Genomic DNA, 23,993 nt, shown 5'->3' with positions numbered 1-23,993 from the left:
CCAACTTGGCGTCTCGCAGATGGTCAATTAAATCTAGTTACTGGGCTCCAACTGAGCTCTCACCTCTACACCAGAATGCTGGGGTTCCTCCCAGCCCAGGGACTCAAGCACACAATCCTTTGTTGATCATCCCAGTGCACCAATCAGTTTAGTTCAGTTTAGAGATACAGCTCGGAAACAGGCCCTTTGGCCCACAGAGTCTGCGCCGACCAGCAATCCCCATACACTAGCACTATCCTACTCACTAGGGACAATTTACAATCTTTACCAAAGTCAATTAACCTACAAACCCGCGCGTCTTTGGAGTATGGGAGGAAACCGGAGGACCTGGAGAAAATTCATAGAGTCACAGGGAGAATGTACAAACTTCTTACAGACAGTACCCATAGTCAGGATCAAACCCGGGTCTCAGGTGCTGTAAGACAGCAACTCTACCACTGCGTCACTGTACCATTGGTGCGAGTTGGTGACGCATTAATGCATGGTCAGTGAGTCATACGACATGGAAACAGGCCCTTCGGCCCAACTTGCCCATGCCGACCAACATGCCTCATCTACACTAGACCCACCAGCCTGCATTTGGCCCATATCTATCCAGTCTATCCTATCCATGTACCCGTCCAAATGTTTCTTAAATTTTATGATAGTATCTACAAAACATTAACTACCTCCTCCAGCAAATTATTCCATAGATCCACCATCCTTTGTGTAAAAAAAGTTGCCCCTCAGGTTCCTGTTAAATCTCCCCCCCCCCTCCATACCTTAAACCTATGGACTCTGGTTCTCGATTCGAAGGCGTGCATTACAGATGTGTTGCTTACCTTGCCGGCCCCTTTAGATAAACAGTAAAGATGCCAATGCACTGTTAAAGATTAGCATAGAGACTTGCAGCAGAGAAGTAGGCCCTTCGGCCCACCTGTTCCATGCCAACCATCAATCTATTAATACTAATCCCATTTACCAGTGTTGAGTTTTTAACCCTCTTTGTCTCGGCAATAAGCCAAATTGGGAGTGGTTTGTGCATTCCATTACTGAAAGGATATGGAGGCTTTGCGGAGGGTGCAGAAGAGATTCACTGGGAGGCTATTAACTGTACGTGAGATGGCCACATTTAGATTGTTTTCTCTGGAGCATCAGATGCTGTGGGTAGACCACATAGAAGTATATAACATTATAAGAAACACAAATAGGGTAGACAGTCGCAGTCTTTTGCAATGGTACTTCAAGGCACTGGTCAGACCGTATTTGGAGTAGTGTGAGTAATTTTGGGCCCCATATTTGAGGAAGGATGTGCTGGCGTTGGAGAGGGTCCAGAAGAGGTTTACGAGAACGATCCCAGGAATGATTGGGTTAACATATGATGAGAGTTTGACGGCACTGGACCTGTACTGCCTGGAGTTTAGGATGAGGGGGAACCTCGTGCGAAACTTACCGAGTAGTGAAAGGCCTGGATAGAGTGGATATGGAGAGGATGTTTCCACTAGTGGGAGCGTCTAGGACCAGAGGCCATAGGTCTAAAGGACGTTCCTTTAGAAAGGAGAAAAGGTGGAATTTATTTATTCAGAGGGTGGTGAATCTGTGGAATTCATTGCCTCACAAGGCTGTAGAGGCCATTAATTGATAGTTTTAAGGCAGAGTGTGACAGATTCGTGATTAGTATGGATGCCTGGGGTTACGGGGTTGGCATGGGCAAGTTGGGCCGAAGGGCCTGTTACCAAGCTGTGATGTGTTATGACTCTTTGACTCTACGCTGCCTGACCCGCTGAGTTATTCCAGCACTTTGGGTCTTTTAAACATAAACAAGCATCTGCAGTTCTTTGTTTTTCAGATGATTCTGCCAATTTGATCAGGAAGTTTTCCGTAAACCTGCCTCAAGTCTAGACTTTGTCCGCGAATAGATCCAAACCTACTCAAATAGAAAATGTACAGGCACAGACATACATAAACTGGAACAAGGGGAAGAGAGCGTTCCATTCCACTTTCACTCTTACTCACGAGCCCAGCACCAACACAAACGCTCATGGCCTCCTCTACCTTGAAGGTTTTCAGGAGGGGACGTGTGTCCCACTTGCCCTCAACCTGCTTATGCCTGGTGGAGAGGCCCAGCACCAATGTTCTCAGTGTGGCATCCTATCCATCGGCGAGACCAAGCGCAGACTGGGCGATCGTTTCACGCTGAACACTTACGCTTGGTCCGCATTGGCCTACGCCATCTCCCGGTAGCCAAACATTAAAACTCCCCTTCCCATTCCCACACTGACCTTTCTGTCCTGGGCCTCCTCCACTGTCAGAGTGAGGCCCAGCGCAAATAGGAGGAACAGCACCTCATATTTCGCTTGGGCAGCTCACATTCCAGTGGTTTGAACGATGATTTCTCTAATTTCAAGTAACTCCTGCATTCCCTCAGTACTACACAAGAACATACCATAATATCCATTTCAAACATGTAAGCTCCACAACTAATCTTCTCCGCCTGCTTGTGATCCATTCCCTGCATATCCCTGTGCCTATCTAAAGACCTCTTAAATGCCACTATCGTATCTGCCTCCACCACCAAGCCTCTTTGCAGTGTGTTCCAGGCCACCCCACACTATCCATGTAAAAAAAGACTTGCCCCACGCATCACCTTAAATCTTTGCTCCTCCAAGCTTTTAAGTTAAAGCTACAAGAATGATCCCAAGAATGATTGGGTTAACATATGATGAGCGTTTGCTGGCACTCTGCCTGCACTCGTTGGAGTTTCGGGTCCTCATTGAAATGTACCAAATAGTGAAAGGCCTGGATAGAGTGGGTGTGGAGAGGATGTTTCCACTAGTGAGAGAGTCCAGGACCAGAGGCCACTGCCTCAGAATAAAAGGAATACCTTTAAGAAGGAGATGAGGAGTTTCTTTAGTCAGAGGGTGGTGATTCTGTGGAATTCATTGGCACAGGTGGCTGTGGAGGCCAAGACATCGGGTATTTTCAAGGCGCAGATTGACTGATTCGTGATTACGTCGGGTGTCGGGGGTTATGGGGCGAAGGCAGGAGAAATAGGGTTGAGAGGGAAAGATAAGATCAGCCATGATTGAATGGTGGAGTAGCCTTGATGGGCCAAATGGCATAATTCTGCTCCTATAATTTATGAACTTATGAACTTTGCCCTTTTGATATTTTCACCCTGAGAAATATATTCCAACTGTCTACCCTAAATATGCTTTTCATAATTTTATATACTATTAGTTCTTTCCCTCAGTCTCCATTCCAGAAAAAACAATCCCAGTTTGACCAACCTTTTCTTATAGTTAATCCCCTTGAATCCAGGCAGCATTCTGGTGAACTCTCTCTCTAAAGTCTCCACACCCTTCCAGTAATGGGCGATGTGAACTACACACTATACTAAAAATATGTCCTGACCAAAGTCTTGTAAAGCTGCAACATGATTTGATTTGATTTCAAAGACACTGCATGGAAACTGGCCCTTCTGCCCACCGAGTCCATGCCGACACCCGTTCGCACCAGTTCCATGTTATCCCACTTTTGCATCCACTCCCCTACACACTAGGGGGCAATTTACAGAAGCCAATTAACCTACAAACCTGCACGTCTTCGGGATGTGGGAGAAAGCAGAAGCACACGGGGAAACTCACACGGTCACATGGAGAACGTGCAAACTCCACACAGACAGCATCCAAGGTCATGATTGAACCTGGGTCTCTGGCGCTGAGGCAGCTGCTGTACCAGCTGCGCCACTGGGATGAATTTATGGTGCCGAATTCCTGGCTCTCATACTCAAACTTGACATCAATTGATTATTAAGAAACTACAGAGGCGGCACAGCAGCGCAGTGGTAGAGTTGCTGCCATACAGTGTCAGAGACCCGCGCTCGATCCTGACCTCGGACGCTATGTATGGAGTTTGCACGTTCTCCCTGTGACTGCGTGGGTTTCCTCCGGTTTCTTCCACATTCCAAAGACGTGCAGGTTTGTAGGTTCATTCGCTTCTCTAAATTGTCTCTGGTATTGTGGGATGGGTGACGCTGGTCGACACAGACTTGGTGGGCTGTTTCCAAAAGCTCGAACCTTCAAAGACTTGTATATAAAAGCATGAGCGGAATTGATAGGGTGTATAAGATCATGAGACGGAATAGATAGGGTAAATGCTTTTACCCAGAGTTAGGGAATCCAGAGGATATAGGTTAAGGTGAGGAGGGGAAAGATTAAATAGGGACATGAGGGGCAACCTTTGACACAAAGGGTGGTGGGTGTGTTGGAACGAGCTGCCGGAGGTCATTGGAGATCCTCGGTCTATCCTTGATTGGACTTTACTGGACTTTATTTTCCGCTAAACATTATTCCCTTTATCGTGTATCTGTACATTGTGTACAAACTTAAAGCACACGGCATTGGGGGTTCAGTATTGATGTGGATAGAGAACTGGCTGGCAAACAGGAAGCAAAGAGTAGGAGTAAACGGGTCCTTTTCACAATGGCAGGCAGTGACTAGTGGGGTACCGCAAGGCTCAGTGCTGGGACCCCAGCTATTTACAATATATATTAATGATCTGGATGAGGGAATTGAAGGCAATATCTCCAAGTTTGCGGATGACACTAAGCTGGGGGGCAGTGTTAGCTGTGAGGAGGATGCTAGGAGACTGCAAGGTGACTTGGATAGGCTGGGTGAGTGGGCAAATGTTTGGCAGCTGCAGTATAATGTGGATAAATGTGAGGTTATCCATTTTGGTGGCAAAAACAGGAAAGCAGACTATTATCTAAATGGTGGCCGACTAGGAAAAGGGGAGATGCAGCGAGACCTGGGTGTCATGGTACACCAGTCATTGAAAGTAGGCATGCAGGTGCAGCAGGCAGTGAAGAAAGCGAATGGTATGTTAGCTTTCATAGCAAAAAGGATTTGAGTATAGGAGCAGGGAGGTTCTACTGCAGTTGTACAGGGTCTTGGTGAGACCACACCTGGAGTATTGCGTACAGTTTTAGTCTCCAAATCTGAGGAAGGACATTATTGCCCTAGAGGGAGTGCAGAGAAGGTTCACCAGACTGATTCCTGGGATGTCAGGACTGTCTTATGAAGAAAGACTGGATAGACTTGGTTTATACTCTCTAGAATTTAGGAGATTGAGAGGGGATCTTATAGAAACTTATAAAATTCTTAAGGGGTTGGACAGGCTAGATGCAGGAAGATTGCTCCCGATGTTGGGGGAGTCCAGGACAAGGGGTCACAGCTTAAGGATAAGGGGGAAATCCTTTAAAACCAAGATGAGAAGAACTTTTTTCACACAGAGAGTGGTGAATCTCTGGAACTCTCTGCCACAGAGGGTAGTCGAGGCCAGTTCATTGGCTATATTTAAGAGGGAGTCAGATGTGGCCCTTGTGGCTAAGGGGATCAGAGGGTATGGAGAGAAGGCAGGTACGGGATACTGAGTTGGATGATCAGCCATGATCATATTGAATGGCGGTGCAGGCTCGAAGGGCCGAATGGCCTACTCCTGCACCTAATTTCTATGTTTCTATGTTTCTATGTAAAGCTTGATTGCAATCATATATTGTCTTTCCGATTTACAGAAGTTAGCATGCAACAAAGGCTATTCACTGTAGGCGCAAAATGTTGGAGTAATTCAGCGGGACAGGCAGTATCTCTGGAGAGAAGGAATGGGTGACGTTTTCGGGTCAAGACCCTTCTTCAGACTGATGGCTAGCTCGGTACGCGTGACAATAAACGACACCAAACTAAACTAAACTAAACCACGCGCAGCTCGAACAAGCATTTAGTTCTGAGTTGCCAAGGAATCCCTGACTGATGGCCGGCCCAGTCTGATTCCTGGCTCATTTCAACCAGTATTGACGGCCAATTGGGCAGAAGAACCAACCACAGGGTTTCCTTGGAATCTCCTGTAATTAAGGATTAAATTCCTGGCCAATGATGTGAGCAAGCCAGCGGGGAAAAAAAATTCACAAGCCCTTAACAAATTGCTTATAAAAACTTGTTTCCTTGAACGCTTTTCGGGAGATTTACTCAGTGGGCTTTGATCTTCTGATCAAGTCCATTGCAGCGTACAGACTGATCCAGGAGACACTGACAGCTTCCACTGGGTTTGTGTGCTTTATTCAAGGGCTCTGCTGCCTGTTGTACATTGAGCCAATGCCACACATAGAACATCGAAACTTAGACGAGTACAGCACAGGAGCAGGCCCTTCAGCCCACAATGTCCATGACAAACATCATGCCAAACTGATTTAATCCAGCATTTTGTGTCTATCCAAGATAAATGATCTCCTCTGCCTGCACGTGATCCATATCCTTCCATTCCCTGCATATCCATGTCCTTATCCAAAAACCTCTTAAACACTGCTATTGTCATATAATATGGAAACAGGCCCCTCGCCCCAACATGCCCATACCGACCAATATGCCCCATCTACACTAGTCCAACCTGCCTGTGTTGGACAATATCCCCCTAAACCGATCCTATCCACGTACCTGTCCAAATGTTTCTTAAAAGTTATAGTAATACCTGCCTCACCATCATACGACAGCTCATTCCATATACCTTTGTATAAAAAATGTTTCCCCTCAGGTTCCTATTAAATCTTCCCCCCCCCCCCCCTCAACTTAAACCTATGTCCTCTAGTTCTCAATTCCCCTACTCTGGGCAAGAGACTCAGTGCATTTATCCAATCTATTCCTCTCATGATTTAGTACACATCCATAACATCATCCCTCATCGTCCTGTGCTCCAAGGAATAGAGTCCAGGCCTGCTCAACCTCTCCTTATAGCTCAGCCCCTCGAGCCCTGGCAGCATCCTCATAAATCTTTTCTGCACCCTTTCCGGCTTAACAACATCTTTCCTATAACATGGTGACCAAAACCAAATGCAATACACTACATGTGGCCTCACCAACGTCTTGTACAACTGTAATATGACCTCCCAACTTCTATACTCAATACTCTGACTGGTGAAGACCAATGTGCCAGATTATTGTATATGTTCACAATTTCCTTGATAATGCATCTTCGACATTCTGCAAGATGTCAGTAAGCAAGCCCTTTTTCCTAGCATCTTATGATGCTTATTGGGTTGAGGTGCCTTTGTCTTGAAGAATTGCCAATGTTATTTTCCGCATGATTAAACATCCCTCCCTTTGGAATTTGACCAATGTATTGGAAACTCCCAGCGTGACTATTATAGTGACTATTATAGTTGTACGTCCGATTATTCTGACTTTTGAGACTTTAGTGATACAGCGTGGAAACAGGCCGTTTAGCACAACGAGTCCCTGCTGACCAATGTTCACCCTGTACACTCGCAATATCCTACACACTAGAGACAATTTACAATTTTGACCTAAGCCTAATAAACCTGAGATAGACACAAAAAGCTGGAGTGACTCAGCAGGACAGGCAGCATCTCTGAAGAGAAGGAATAGGTGGCGTTTCGGGTTAAGAAGAAGGGTCTTGACTCGAAACGTCACGAATTCCGTCTCTCCAAAGTTGCTGCCTGTCCCGCTGAGTTACTCCAGCTTTTTGTGTCTATCTTCGGTTTAAACCAGCATCTGCAGTTCCTTCCTACACAACCTGTAAACCTGTACGTCTTTGGAATGTGGGAGGAAACCAGAGCACCCAGAGGAAACCCAGGCAGTCACAGGGAGAATGTACAAACTCTGTACGGACTGTACCTGTAGTCAGAATCGAACCCGGGTCTCTGGCGCTGTAGGTGAGCAACCCTACTGCTGTGTCACTGCTCTTTGTCTCCGTCACCCTGTTATTAAACATAATGAATGTGGGTGAATGTGGGTCATAGAGTCATACAGCACAGAAACAGGCCATTCTGCCCCATTCCTGCTCTCCCTCCAACATTTCATTTTGAAGAGGCTTTTAGATAGGCACAAGGTGGATACGGATCATGTACAGGCAGATAAGATCAGTTGAACTTGGCACCATGCTCAGCACACACATTGTGGTCTTGTGCAGGGGTGTGCGTGGTTGTGGAGACCAAAGGTGTTCTACAGCTGGAAACCCCGTGTTGGTGTTTGGTTGCCCTTCCATGACCAGCTTCCTCAATGCCACCATTACCGTATCAATGGGCTTTTTCACTTCCTCACCTGTAACTGGGTGGGGAGGAGAAGTGAAATGATTCTTTATTCCACTGCACTTCATAAATTGTTCAAGCTGAAATGATCAAGCCTGCAGACCATAATCTGGTGCAACACAGTGGCGCAGATAGAGACTGTTGCCTCGCAGCACCGGAGACCCTGGTTCGATCCTGACCTCGGGTGCTGTTTCAGTTTGACTTTAGCTTATTGTCAGGTACAGGGGTGCAGTGAAAAGCTTTTGCTGTGTGCTATCCAGTTAGCGGGAAGACAATACACGATTCCAATCCAACCGTACACAATGTACAGATACAAGATAAAGGGAATAATGTGAATAACGTTAGTCCAGTAAAGTCCGATCAAAGTTAGTCCAACGGCCTCCAGGGAGACAGATACAGCTCAGTACTGCTCTCTAGTTGCTGGGAGTTTGCACGTTCTCCCTGTGACAATGAGGATATCCTCCGGGTGCCTCCCACATCCCAAAGACACGAGGGTTTGTATGTTAATCAGCTCTCTGTAAATCACCCCCTAGTGTGCAGAGAGTGGGTGTGAAAGAACTAGTGTGAATGGGCAATCGATGGTCATCGCGGACTCGGTGGGCCGAAGGACCTGTTTTCACGCTGTATGCCTAAATAGAATGAGACTGGACATGTTGTTGGATCAAGGGAGAGTGCAGGGACGGGATGCGTTAAGGGAACCATTGCCTATCAGGGAACCTCCTCACCTGTGGGTCATCTGTTGCCACCCATGGTTTGTATGGCCCTCTTTTTCTCCCAGTTTCTTCCCCCGTATCCCCCTGCAATCAGTCCGGAGAAGGGTCCCGACCTGAAACGTCACCTATCCATGTTCTCCAGTGATATTGCCTGACCTGCTGAGTTACTGCAGTGTTTTGTGTCAATCTTTGGCATGAACCAGCATCTGCAGTTCCTTTTTATTACATGCCACGAGGACTGATGCGTGGAATGGTCAGTGGTGATTATTAGAGTCATACATAGTCATAGAGTGATACAGTGTGGAAACAGGCCCTTCAGCCCAACTCGCCCACTCCAGCCAATAATGTCCCAGTTCCCACTTGCCTGCGCTTGGTCCATAACCCTCCAAACCTGTCCTATCCATGTACCTGTCCAACTGTTTCTTAAATGATGGGATAGTCCCAGCCCCAACTACCTCCTCTGGCATCTTGTTCAATACACTCACTGTGTGAAAAAGTTACCCCTCAGATTCATATTAAATCTTTTCCCCTTCAACTTCACCCTGTGTCCTCTGGTCTTCGATTCTCCTACTCTGGGTAAAAGACTGTGCATCTACTCGATCTATTCCTCTCATGATATTGTATACCTCTACAAAGATCTCCCCTCAACCTCCTACGCTCCATGGAATAGAGACCCAGCCTACTCACACTCTCCCTATAGCTCACACCCTCTAGTCCTGGCAACATCCTTGTGAATCTTTTCTGAACCCTTTCGAGCTTGACAATATCTTTCCTATAACATGGTGCCCAGAACTGAACACAATATTCTGACTGCGGTCTCACCAACATCTTGTATAACTGCAACATGACCTCCCAACTTCTATACTCAAGACTATGACTGACGAAGGCCAAAGTGCCAAAAGCCTTTTTGACCACCTTATCTCCCTGCGACTCGACCTTCAAGGAACCCTGCACTTGTACTCCTGACAGTTTTGGTGCTGGGCCTAGAATTCCTAAATTTATTGAATCTCATTCCTCCTGCTCTGAGGGGTTAGGCACAACTTGGGATTAGTTTAGGAGTCTGAAGAAGGGTTTCGGCCCGAAACGTCGCCTATTTCCTTCGCTCCATAGATGCTGCTGCACCCGCTGAGTTTCCCCAGCAATTTTGTGTACCTTTGGGATTAGTTTAGGTTAGTTTAGGATTGTCATGTGTACCGAGGTACAGTGAATAGCTTTTTGTTTCGTGTTATCCAGTCAATGGATCACTGTATCTCTAAACTACACTAAACTAAACTGTGACAGTACTATAAATGATAATAATCAAGCAATCCAGTATACAGATAGAGGATTAAGGGAATAACATTTGGTGCGAGGTAAAGTCCGTTTAAAGATAGTTTGATGGTCTCCAATGGGGTAGATGATAGATCAGGACCACTCTCTACCTGGTGATAGGATGGTTCAGTTGCCTGATAACAGCTGGGAAGAAATTGTCCCTGAATCTGGAGGTGAGCGTTTTCACACTTCTGTACCTCTTGCCTGACGGGAGAGGGGGGAAGAGGGAGTGACCGGGGTGGGGGTGAGCCTGGCGCTTGATTATGCTGGTGGCCTTGCCGAGGCAGCGTGACGTGTAGATGGAGTTAAAGGAAGGGAAGTTGGCTGGAGCGATGGTCCTGGCTGCGTTCACACTTCTCTGCATTGGAGCCACTAGTTTCCGAGTCGAAAGAGGAAAATCCTTTCTCTTCCAGCTAGCATTCCTGTTGGATTCTCCAGTGCGGAGTTGGCCTGTTTAATGTTTTAATCCCTCATGTTGTCGGGGTTGGGACTAACCGTGACTGTTGGGCGACTGCATCCAATTTGATTATAGAAACAGCTGTCAGAATCTCCAAATCCCATTTCTAAAACTGAATGTGCTCTTTCTCTCTCTCTTCCCCTATCAGCCAATTCCCACATAACATTCAATCTCGCCACACGCTGCTTCACAATGCGCCCATCACTAAACCATTGGAACATTTTTGATCTTCCCAGGGCATTTTCTTAAAATGATGGGGTTTTTTTCATTTGATGAAGCCCCAATGAGAGACGGACGACAAACAGGGCAACAGGTGAACTAACAGCTGCGGCAAATAAATTTATTATCCATCACGTGGCCAACAATTTATCTTTCAGCTGAGATTTTGTGGCACCCTGCACACTCCCTCTCACATTACCATGACCTCGTTTTTTCCTCTTTTTAACAAAAACAAGACCAGATACACGAAGATCTCCCAATTTAATCACCTCGCCGTGTGCCTTCAGCTGCCAAGGGCTTAAGTTTAGTTTCGTTTAGGGATATCGCGTGGAAACAGGCTCTTCGGCCCACCGAATCCATGCAGACCAGCGGTCACCTCTTTACACTAGTTCCATCCTGCACATGAGGGACAATTTACAGAAGGCAGTTAACATCTGCACATCTTTGGAATGTGGGAGGAAACCGGACCTCCCCGGAGAAAACCCACAGGGAGAACGTGCAAACTCAGTACAGTCAGCACCTGAGGTCAGGATCGAACCCGGGTCTTTGGCGCTACGAGGTGGTGGCTCTACCGCTGCTGCCCACAATCCGATGGGCTGGGGAAAGGCATAGATGACAACCGGACAATACTTTCACTCTACAAGGATAGTGTACATAACAACAGGTGTTTTGGGGCTTAATGTGGGAGCAGATTTATGTTTGAGGGGAGAAATATTTAATGTATCTCTTTCCGAAAGAGGTTAAAAATCCATGGCTTTGAGCGTCTCCTGTCTGCTGGTGACCGTTGAATCTCACTATTGCTCTAACCAAAGCCATTTATTTTGAAAAACTGGCACTGACTTGCCTTCAGTCATACAGTGTGGAAATGGGCCTATCAGACCAACTTGCCCACACCGACCAACATATCCCATCTACACTCATCCCACCTGCCTGCGTTTCGCCCATATCCCTCTAAACCTGTTCTATCCATGTAGCTGTCTGAATGTTTCTTAAACGTTGCGATAGTACTTGCCTCAATTACCTCCTCCGGCAGCTCATTCCATATACCCACCTCCCTTTGTGTAAAGAGGTTACCCCTCAGATTCCTGTGAAATCTTTCCCCTCTTCTTCTCCTTTCGAGACCATCTTGTTACAAATGTTGACATCGCTGTCATCGTCCATCCTGAAAAGGACGCAAGGTTCCGGCGACAATCAGTGGGAGCCATCACTTGTCGCAGTCGATGATGGTGGTAGCAGAATTAGCTCAGGATACTTCCAGTTCCCAGCCCCCCGACGTGGACGCTTCTGCTATGGGGCCTTTCCCCCCTCACCTTAAACCTATGTCCTTGGTTCGCGATGCCCCTACTCTGGGCAAGAGATTCTGTGCGTTTACCTGATCTATTTGTACACCTCTACAAGATCACCCCACATCTGCCTGCGCTCCAAGGAATAGAGTCCCAGCCTGCCCAACCTCTCCCTATAGCTCAGGCCCTCGGGTCCTGGCAACACCCTCGTTATTTTTTGTTTTGCTTTTAATCCGGCGTTCCAGTGAGCCTGGGAAAATCCATTCCTTGCGATGAGCGGTGTTTGTAGGTGGAAACCAGGCCATTCATAAAACTCAGACCAGCCTGCCAAAAAAACAGCTTGTGCATGTTTGTAGGCCAGGGGGCGTGGAAGGAATTGGCGGGGTGGGGTGGGGGGAGGGGGAGGGGGAGGGGGACACTGTGGCAAGCAAGCAGGTTGTTGTACATGAAACTAAAGGCCTGGATACAAGCCAAGCCTGTGCTGGACTTAGATCCCATCTGGTGATCGTTTATTAGCTGAAGGAAAACAGCATTATTGCACTTAGTGACAGCGAAAACACAGTATGTTTTATGCAGGCCAGTCCCAAATAAAAGATAGAAATAAAAGATAGGCACAAAATGCTGGAGTAGCTCAGCGGGTCAGGCAGCACCGTCAGAGAAAAAGGATGGGTGATGTTTCGGATCTGGACCCTGCTTCAGATTGAAGTCTGACTCTTCGGAGTCTGAAGAAAGGTCCCAGCCCCAAAACGTCACCTATCCCTTTTCTCCAGAGATGCTGCCAGACCTGTTGAGTTAGTCCAGCACTCTGTGTCTATCTTAGGTGCAAACCAGCATCTGCAGTTCTTTGTTTCTACATTGAACAGTACAGTACAGGAATAAACCCTCCGGCCCACGGGATGTGCCGAAGATGATGCCAAGTGGCGGCGCTGTTAACAGCTGCGGCTCGCCTGCAGTCCGTCTGTCTTTACTTTTTTCTGTTGTTTTTTTTGTCTTGTTTTGGTTAAGTTTTAGTTTGTTGGGTTGTGTTAGAGGGGGGGGGGTGAAACATGTTCTCTGTCTCTTCCTTCGGGGGAATGCGACTTTTTCGTGTCGTATCCCCCTTCTCTGCCTCCGTCTGCGCTGAGGCCTAATGGCGGAGCTGGCGGCCTCCAACCTGCGACTGACCCCGAGGCTCTGGAGGCAGAGCCAGCCAGGACTCACCAACGAGAGGCTGGCCGTCTTCGGGGCTAAGGCAGCGGTGGCCTGACTTGCTGGTGCGGCGTTCTGGCTTTCGGCGGCGGCCTGGAGCTGATGCAGCGGGGCTCGGAGCTGAGACTGCGGGACCCGGAGCTGGGGCGGCGGCCCGGAGCGGAGACTGCGGGACCCGGAGCGGAGACTGCGGGACCCGGAGCTGGGGCAGCGGCCTGGAGCGGAGACTGCGGGACCCGGAGCTGGGGCAGCGGCCCGGAGCGGAGACTGCGGGACCCGGAGCTGGGGCGGCGGCCCGGAGCCGATGCTGTGGCGGGCCGTCTCGGAGCGGAGACGGCATTCCGGCTTTCGGCGGCGGCGACATCACCACGGAGGTCTGCTGGACTGGAGGGCGGCATCTCCGGCCTGGATCGATCGCCTCAGCGCAGAGGGAGAACAAGGAGGGAAGAGACGGAGACTAAGACTTTGCCTCCATCACAGTGAGGATGTGCTTGATGAACTCACTGTGGTGGATGTTTAATTTGTGTTTATTGTATGTTTTGTTTTTATTGGTTCTGTGTATGACTGCAGGCAACATAATTTCGTTTAGACCGAAAGGTCTAAATGACAATAAAGGAATCTAATCTAAAAAAAAAGGACCGACTCTTATCTGTAGGATCAAGGAACTGCAGATGCTGGTTTACCAAAACAAAAGGCACAAGGTGCTGGAGTGACTCAGCGGGTCATGCAGCATCTCTAGAAACGGATAGTTGGCGTTTGGGGTCAGGACCTTTCTTCAGACTCGTTTGTCTTTAGGGTCACGGCCTGTTTCGGTGCTGAATCTCTAAACTAAACTAAAAATCTCCTTCTAGGTAATACCCTCTAATTCAGGCAACATTCTGGTAAACCTTTCTTCTGCATCTTCTCCAAGGCCAGCACATCCTTCCTGTAATGGGGCAACTGGAATTTCACAATTCATTCCCAAGCCAGTCAGAGTCGACAGCAACCAATGTCATGGGTTTCTTTATTCCCCAAGCTGTCCACTGACCATCTAGCAGTCTTTGCTGTGGTCAACCACATAGAATCATACAATGCAAATAAGGCGTCCTTACCCCTTCAAATCATGAGAGGAATAGATCATGTGAACGCAGTCCCTTGCCCAGAGTAGGAGAATGGAGAACCCTAGGACATAGGTTTAGATGAGGGGGTGAGGGGGGTGGGAAAGATTTAATAGGAAGCTGAGGGGCAACCTTTTTACAAGGGTGGTGGGTTTATGAATTGGGCTGCCGGAGGAGGTAGTTGAGGCAAGTAGTATTGCCACGTTTAAGAAACATTTAGACAGGTACATGGATAGGATAGGTTTAGAAAGATGTGGGGCAAATGCAGACAGGTGGGACTAGTGTATATTGGGCATGTTGGTCTGTATGGGCAAGTTGGGCCAAGGGACTCTAAATCTCTGTGGACTATCAAGCACTATCTTATTCTCCCCACCTTCCCATTAACTTCTCCCAGATCCTGCCACGTACCAGCACACTCGCACAATTTCCAGCTTCCTGGACCGATACTGTACGACTTTGTGTCTAATTAGACCAATGGGACTGCTGTGATTTTCTGCAGACCGACTGTGTCAAAAGAAAATATGAAAAGAAATGGAAATTTGAAATACATTCCACTGGAGAGGGTGTGGAGCCATTCCCGGGAAAACCAAACACAATCTCCAAGTGGAACTAAGACCTTCCTGGAATAGGGTCAAGAGTGGTTTATAATCCCGAGATGGAACAAAGACATTCTTACTTGCAGCAACACAACAGATATGTAAACATAGTATATGTTTCGTTTGGTTTAATTTAGAGATACAGCGTGGAAACAGGCCTTTTGGCCCACTGAGTCTACGCCAACCAGCGATCCCCGCACACTAACACTATCCTGCACACACTAGGGACAATTTACTATTTTACCAAGCCAATTAGCCTCTAAACATGTACGCCTTTGGAGTGTGGGAAGAAACTGGAGTACTCGGAGAAAACCCACGCAGGTCATGGGGAGAACATGCAAACTCTGTACAGACTGCACCTGTAGTCAGGATAGAACCTGGGTCTCTGGCTCCATAAGGCAGCAACTCTACCACTGTCTGTCCCACCGTGCTGCCTGCTGTAGTACTCTGTAAAAACCATAATAAACAACAAAAAATCTTCAGTGCAATAATAGAGCAAAGACAGAAACAACACCCTCCTGTCTATGTAGTGTGGATGGCGCATGTTGGTCGGTGTAGACAAGTTAGGCCAAAGGGCCTGTTTCCACGTTGTATGACTCTATAGACTCTCTATGACTGTGACATAGTGGCTTTTAAGAGGTTTCTAGATAGGCACATGGATATGGAGGGATATGGATCATGTGCAGGTAGACGAGATGAGTTTATCTTGGTATTATGTTCAGCACAGACATTGTGGGCTGAATAATAATAATAATACATTTTATTTATGGGCGCCTTTCAAGAGTCTCAAGGACACCTTACAAAGATTTAGCAGGTAGAGGAAAAACATGTAAGGGGAATGAAATAAATAGTAGAGACATGACTAGTACACAAAGTAAAGACAGAATTCAATACAAAACACAATATGAGGCAATTAATGCACAGATGAAAAGGGAGGGGGACGTGGGGCTAAGGATAGGCAGAGGTGAAGAGATGGGTCTTGAGGCGGGACTGGAAGATGGTGAGGACACGGAATTGCGGATCAGTTGGGGGAGGGAGTTCCAGAGCCTGGGAGCTGCCCTGGAGAAGGCTCTGTCCCCAAAACTGCGGAGGTTGGACTTGTGGATGGAGAGGAGACCTGAAGGGCCTGTTCATGTGCTGTACTGTTCTATATTCTTGGGTTGAGGTGTGCTTGAAGGTCAACAGCAAGGGGCAGAACCAATTAAGAGGGCAAAGGATACGTTAGATTTATTACAAATACAGTCTGATTGAAAACGTATAAGTTAACCAGGGGTCTCCTGGAGTATCGTGCTCGTCTGTGGGCTCCTTACCTAAAGTAGAATGTATTTGCCATATGGCGAGTACAGTGAAGACAGCAGAACTGGCAATGGTGTTTTTACCACACAAGTAGGGGCGGCACAGTGGTGCAGCGGTAGAGTTGCTGACTTACAGCGCCAGAGACCTGGGTTCGATCCTGACCTTGGGTGCTGTCCGTCAGGAGGAGTTTGTACGTTCTGCCCGTGACCATGTGGGTTTTCTCCAGGTGCTCTGGTCTCCTCCCACAGTCCAAAGACTTGCAGGTTTGTAGGTTAATTGGCTTCTGTAAATCGGAAATTGTCCCTAGTGTGTAGGAGAGTGCTGGTGATCGCTGGCCGGCGTGGACATTGTGGGCGATGTGTTGTATCTCTAGAGTCTGAAGTTTAAGGTAGAGATTTAGCCGACTGCAATATATTACAGTCATAGAGTCATGCAGTATGGAAACAGGCCCTTCGGCCCAACATATCCATGCCGACCAAGAATGAGAACAACATCCTATTGAAACTTCCAAAATGCATCCTGGGAGTAGAAACAAGGAACTGCAGTCTGAGGAAGAGTCCCGACCCCGAAACGTTACCCATCCTTTTTCTCCAGAGATGCTGCCTGACCCTCTGATTTACACCAGCATTTTGTGTCTATCTAGTTGTCGAGACAATTTCTTAACTGTGCCTTCTTTTTCTTTGTCAGCCTCAGCGGACACAACAGGAGGAGCAGGAAGGAACTCAGGTAGGCCACCGATGGTGACAACCTTTAAAAGCTCCGTACCCTAACGCCATGGGGTACGGAGCACACAGCCATAACTGGAGACTGACATCGGGCGAGCATTGCAATGCTCTGGAGTCCACATTTACCAATAACTAACTGCACTCCCGTAACAGCATGTCCCCAGATTCAGTCAAGAAACCGTGACCTCTCTAACTTAATGCCAGCGCTGGGGAGGTTGTGACAAGGTTCACAAGGATGTTGTCTGGGATGGAGCATTTTAGTCACAAGCAAAGATTGGAGAAGCTAGGTCTGTTCACCCTGGAATGTCCGGGGTTAAGAGGGAACGGTGGCGCAGCGGTAGAGTTGCTGCCTCACAGCGCCAGTGACCCGATTTGATCCTGACTCTGGGTGTTGCCTGCACGGAGTTTGTAAGTTCTCCCCGTGACCGCGCGGGTTTTCTCCGGGTGGCCCCGGTTTCCACCCACATTCCAAAGACCTGCGCAGGTTTGTCGGTTCATTGGCTTCCGTAAATAGTCCTTTGTGTGTAGGATAGTGCTAGTGTATGGGCGATCCCTGGTCGGCACGGACTCGCTGAGCTGAAGGACCTGTTTCCGCGCTGTATCTCTAAACTAAACTAAACTAAGTGTGACATGGCTAAATGACATGAAATTATGAGTAGCTTGGAGAGAGAAGGCAAAGGTGAAAGTTAAAGGCCAGAGGACTTAGATTTAGGGTAAGAGCCAAGGGATTTGGAAGGCATCTGAGGGAGACCTTTTTCAATCAGAGAGTAGTGAATACCTGGAATACACTGCAGTTCAGATGGTGTTTGGAGTTTCCTTATAAATATTGGTACTATTGTCATAATTGTAAGTGGTTTAGGATCGATAACTTCTCACTGTCGATCTTTCTCAAAGGGGCCAGTTTCTCTGAACTGTTTCACCAACCATCCAATGTATGTTCTGGATTGCCAGAAAGATGTCGATGATTCAATGACACTTCATTGTCGCCAAGAGCGGAGCTCGCTATCAAAACATGGAGGGGACGGGGGACACAGTTTTTTGGCGGCCACGCGCGCATGCGCACACTCACACACACACGCGGGAGGCTTCGGAGGCTCAAACCAGCGCTAAAAACGGAGATTTTAAAATCGGGATCACAAAAACTTGGGGGAGATGTCCCCCACCTCTCAAAACATGGGGGGGACGTGTCCCCTCTACCCCCCCCCGGGTTTTCCGCCCCTGATTGTCGCATGTACCGAGGTACAATGAAATGCTTTGTTTGGCATACAGCCGGTAAAATGATACATACAGCAGACAACACCTCAGCAGTACACATGTGTCACCGCGTATCTGGCCCCAACTAAGTTACAAAAGTTCACCGACCAGTCCTATCTTCTGCCTGCCGCTGCACGTGACTATTAAACACTAACTCGGTCTGCAAAACCCACATCTCTTAAATGAATACAGGACCTCCACTGATTTTTCCGACACCCTTGATTCCAGAGCCTTTCGGGATTATCTATTTTGCCGGAACAACAGAGGTCACAGCCGGGGGGGGGAGATACCTTGGGGCAGCACAATGGCGCAGCGGTAGAGTTGTTGCCTCACAGCGCCGGAGACCCGGGATCGATCCTGACCAAGGGTGCTGTCTGTTCGGAGTTTGAACGTCCTCCCCGTGACCTGCATGGGATAGCGGAAATCGGCCATGGGAACAGATCTGTCGGCTCCAGCCGGGCCGGAGTTCCAGAGCCCTGGCCGCAGGTGGCAAATTTGACCCGCCGGTCGGCCGCGGAAGTCCCGGTGAGGTCGAGATCGACCGCTTGGCCTGGCCTAGGCACAACATTTTCGGGGTGACTTCTGGGTGTGGGGGGGGGGGGGGGGGGGGGGGGGAGGTGGGGGGGGCTGTAGGATGTTCCAGATTAAAGGGGGAGCAACCACCAGATGCTGGAAAATTGGTGGGGGCCCTGTAAATTGAAAAATTAGTAATGAGCAATAACAACCATATCCCATTAATAAATAAATCTAATAATAAAAACCACCCTCTCATTCCTGCAGGAGTGGGGGGGAGTGGGGGGGGGGGAGGGGGGAGAGGGGAGCGGGGGAGCGGGGGGTTGGGAGACTGGTGGATAAGATGGGAATGGTTTAACAAGCAGCCATGAGCACACTTTGAGCATTGAGACCATAGCCTTTAAAAACCACTTTGGTGTTCTGGGTGACCTGCTTTTTTAATAAATCATTCTCGCAAAGGCTTCCTTGAACTGTAGCTGTTTCATGTGGTCTTCATTTTGATTAATTCGACACAGATGGGGAATTCCATCGCTGAGAGCACAAAGAGAGGGTGGTGGATGGGCCAGGGCTGTAGAGGCAGATATCACCGCGGCAACTCAGTGATCTGTCTCCACCTCGCTCACTCCCAGCCCTGCAAACTATTCCAGCCAGTCGGTGGTGGGAGGAACTGTTGATTCCTCCCCATGAGTTAGATTTAGCGCTAGAGTTGCTGCCTCACTGCACCAGAGACCCGGGTTCGATCCTGACTACGGGTGCTGTCTGTACAGAGTTTGCACGTTCCCCCTGTGACCGCATGGGTTTTCTCTGGGTGCTCCGGTTTCCTCTCACACTCCACAGAGACGTGCGGGTTGGTAGGCTACTTGGCTTCTGTGAATTAGACTCAGTGAATCTAAGGGCCTGTTTCCATGCTGTATCTCTAAAACGAAAACCTAAACTGAAAGGATACAGGAGGTTGCAGGGAGACCTGATGATATAAGTATATAACGTTACGGGAGACATAGAGAGGGTAGACAATCAGAACTTTTTTTCCGGGATGGAAAAAGTCAAATGCTAGAGGGCGGAGTGTTAAGATGAGAGGTGCAGCGTTTAAAGTGAATGCGCAGGGCATGTTTATTTACACAGAGGCTGGTGGCATTTAAGAGACTTTAGGATAGGCATGTTGATATGCAGGGAATGGAGGGATATGGATTATGTGCAGGCAGATAAAAGATGGTCTTGGCATCATGTTTGGCACAGATATTGTGGGCTGAAGGCCCTGTTCTTGTGCCGTGCGTATCTACGTTCTCTGTTCTATGAAAGGGCGGCACAGTGGCGCAAGGGTAGAGTTGCTGCCTTACAGCGCCAGAGACCAGGGTTCGATACGGACTCCGGGTGCTGTCTGTACGGAGTTTGTACGTTCGATGATAATAATTGATGATCTACAGTCGAGGTCCTTAGAGAATGGTGAAAATATGATGTAATTTTACATAAATATTGAAGGCATTTTAGTTCATTATGAAACCATGGTCTTAAATCAGAACAAAGCAAACTACCAAAGGATGAGGCAAGAGTTGGCTACATTAGACAGAGAAAGCAGATTTGAATGTATAGGTAATAAAACTAACATTGGCTCAGATTTAAAGGCTTAATATATAGCCTACAAGTCATATATATCCTTGTTAAGGCACAAAAACAGGAAAACAGTGCTATCAAGAGAAGTTAAAGATAGTTTATGATCAAAGGAATAGGTTCAGCGTTGCCAAAAAAAGCAGCAAAGTTTAGGACTGAGTAAATTTCCAAACTCAGCCAAGGTCCAAGGCATTGATAAGGAAGGGGAGAGGAGAATGCGTGAGAGATTCAGCAAGAAATGAAAAAAGGGTGTAAAAACCAGCGGAGGCGTGCAAAAGTATAGTTCAGTTTTGTTTATTGTCACGTGTATCGAGGTACAGGGAAAGCTTTTGTTGCGTGCTAACCAGTCAGCGGAAAGGCAATGCATGATTACAATCGAGCCATTTGTAGTGTATAGATCCATGATAAGGGAAATAACGTTTAGTGCAATGTAAAGCCAGCAAAGTCTGATCAAGGAGAGTCCGAGGGTCACCAATGAGGTAGATAGTAGTTCAGGACTACTCTCTGGTTGTGGTAGGACGATTCAGTTGCCTGATAAAAAAGGAAAGATAGATTGAAAGTTTTTGGGTCCCATAGTAAAGGAACGATAATATTCGGAATAAAGAAATGGCCCACCAGGTCCGCGCTGACCAATAATCACACCGTACACCAGAACTATCCTATGCACCAGGGACAAATTACAATTTTACCGAAGCTAATTAAGCTACAAACTTGTACGTCTTTGTAGTGTGAGAGGAAATCGGAGCACCCGGAGAAAACCCACGTGGTCACAGGGAGAGCGTATAAACTCCGTACAGGCAGCACCCGAGGTCAGGATCGAACCCAGGTTGCTGACACTGTAAGGCAGCAACTCTACCACCTTTCGTGTAAAAAAGCTACTCCTAAGGTTCCTATCAATCTTTCCCCTCTCACCTTAAACTTATGTCCTCTGGTTCTCAATTCCCCAACTCTGGACAAAAGGCTATTACACCATCTATTGCGTTTACACGATCTATTCCTCTCATGATTTACCCCTCATCCTCCTACACTCCAAAGAATAAAGTCCTAGTCTGTTCAACCTCTCCCTATCCCTCAGGCCCTCGAGTCCTGGCGACATAAATCTTCTCCGTACCTTTTCCAGGTTGATGACATCTTTCCTATAATATGGTGACCATGTCTCACATGTTCTTGTATTTAGGACCTTTTATTTCATTGGAGTCAATGGAAGGAAATATGTTTCATTGGCTTATCGAATTGGATGAGGATATTTTTTTACCCTTTGATAGTGGATTCAGTAATAATGTAGAAAAGAGAATTGAGTAAGTAACTACACCGTAGGCCTGAGCTCAAGAGTGTTTAATTGTCACGTGTATGGAGAATGGAACAATGAAATGCTTGCTTGCAGAAGTAGCACAGATCTGTAAGCACAGTAACTCATAAATAACACAGTAAACAAAAAAGTTCAATAAATGTTAAATAAAAACAATATTAGTGCAAAACCAAAGGCCAAAGTCCCTCGTGCAAGCAAGGTAGTTCATAGTTCGTAGTTTAGTTGGTGTTTGTCGTGTTCAATAGCTCAGTTTAGTTTAGTGATGAAACATGGAAACAGGCCCTTCGGCCCACCGAGTCCTTGCTGACCATTGATTACCCGTACATAATAGTTTAGTTTAATTTAAAGATTCAGTGTGGGAACAGGTCCCTCGGCCCACTGATTCCACGCTGACCAGCGATCCCTGCACACAAACCAACACACACTGGGGACAATTTACAAATTTACTGAAGATAAATTAACCTACAAACCTGTGCGTCTTTCGAGTGTGGGTAGAAACCGGAGCACCCGGAGAAAACCCACACGGTCACAGGGAGAACGTACAAACTCCGTACAGACAGCACCCATGGTCAAGATCGGACCCGGGTCTCTGGCGCTGTAAAGCAGCAACTCCACCGCTGCGCCACTGTGCCACGAGCACTATCCTATGCTCTGGTTAGAAGCCAGAGTCCATCTGGTGGAGAGGGAACAGAGAAGGGACTGTGCTGAAAGAGTGCAAAAAAAAAAATCATCCAAACTATTGAAGCAGGCAATCAGTGTTTGGTAGAACAACAAAGAGTGCCGAGCCGAATCAGAAAGATCATTTTTCTCCTTTGGAAGTGGATATTGCATTGCCACTTTCTTCCATTGCATTCCACATTGCGCACAAACAAAATCACTAAAAGGTTCCTGGACTCAAACCTCACTAGCCAGTTGTCAGATAGAATTCCTCACTAGAAGACCTTCAACTCCTAGATTAAACAAGTAATAACACTGTGGAGCCTCTGGTTTCAATCAACCTGCTATAAAATGAATACAATTTCCTCCGTGCTCCATTACTTTGAATTGCTTCCCATACTGACAGGAAGTTAATTGTTTGCTGGGGTTAGAGAGCAAGGGACTCCTGTTACTAACAGGCAACTTCAGTGTGTACGAGGGCACTTGCTTTTACCAGTGCCTCTAACTCACTGTCAAAACCAACATGGTGGGCTTTCTTTGACAATTGGGCCTTGATTTTTCTTTCGCCCCCGTTGCTTGAAAAGAATGAGAAAGAGAGGGAAAAAAAACAAAGACAAATCCACAAATGTGCCAGAGTAACTAATTCGTTCGGGCAGCAATGTTCTGGAGAACATGGATAGTTCATAAGTTCTTAAGTTGTAGCAGTAGAATTAGGTCATTTGGCCCATCAAGTCTACTCCGCCATTCAATCATGGCTGATCTATCAACCCCATTCTCCTGCCTTCTCCCCTTAACCCTCGACACCCATATTCATCGAGAATCTATCGATCTCTGCCTTAAAAATATCAATGGAGTTAGCCTCCGCAGCCTTCTGTGGCAGTGAAGTACACAGGTTCACCACTCTCATATCCTTTCTAAAGGTACGGGTGATCGATGGTCAGCGCGGTCTCAGTGGTCCTCCTGTATCCACCTATCACTTGCAGAAGTATCCCGACTTAAAACTGAAAAGTCCAGACCCTAAACTTTTAGTTTAGTGTAGAGATTCAGCGTGGAAACAGGGTCCATGCCGACCAACAATCTCCCGGTACACTAGCTATATCCTACACACTAGGGGCAATTTGCAGAAGCCAACTAACCTACAAACCTGCATGTTATGGGAATGTGGGGGGAAACTGGAGGACCCAGTGAAAACCCACGGTCACAGGGAGAACATACAGACAGCACACGCAGTCAGGATTCAACCTAGTCCTCTGTCGCTGTAAGACAGCAACTCTACCACTGTGCCGATGTACTACCCTAAAATAGACAATAGACAATAGGTGCAGGAGTAGGCCATTTGGCCCTTCGAGCCAGCACCGCCATTCAATGTGATCATGGCTGATCATTCACAATCAGTACCCTGTTCCTGCCTTCTCCCCATATCCCCTGACTCCGCTATTTTTTATCTAGCTCTCTCTTGAAAGCATCCAGAGAACCGGCCTCCACCGCCCTCTGAGGCAGAGAATTCCCCAGACTCACAATTCTCTGTGTGAAAAAGTATTTCCTCATATCCGTTCTAAATGGCTAACCCCTTAATCTTAAACTGTGGCTCCTAGTTCTGGACTCCTCCAACATCGGGATCATGTTTCCTGCTTCTAGCATGTCCAAACCCTTAATAATCTTACATGTTTCAATAAGATATCCTCTC

At 47.4% G+C, this 23,993-nt stretch overlaps 1 protein-coding gene across 1 annotated transcript in view; it reads left to right on the top strand.

The window, feature by feature from the left end:
* The window catches only part of LOC116983322 (high mobility group protein HMGI-C-like), a 72,687-nt gene that overhangs the window by 36,662 nt on the left and 12,032 nt on the right, over positions 1–23,993 (top strand). Inside the window, exon 5 of the mRNA XM_033037028.1 lies at positions 16,928–16,966. Coding sequence (XP_032892919.1) covers positions 16,928–16,966 — 39 coding nt within the window. The remainder of the gene's footprint in view (positions 1–16,927; positions 16,967–23,993) is intronic.

Source organism: Amblyraja radiata, chromosome 18, assembly GCF_010909765.2.
Source record: "Amblyraja radiata isolate CabotCenter1 chromosome 18, sAmbRad1.1.pri, whole genome shotgun sequence".
Classification (NCBI taxonomy): Eukaryota; Metazoa; Chordata; class Chondrichthyes; order Rajiformes; family Rajidae; genus Amblyraja; species Amblyraja radiata.
This window is presented reverse-complemented; position numbering and strand designations above follow the sequence as displayed.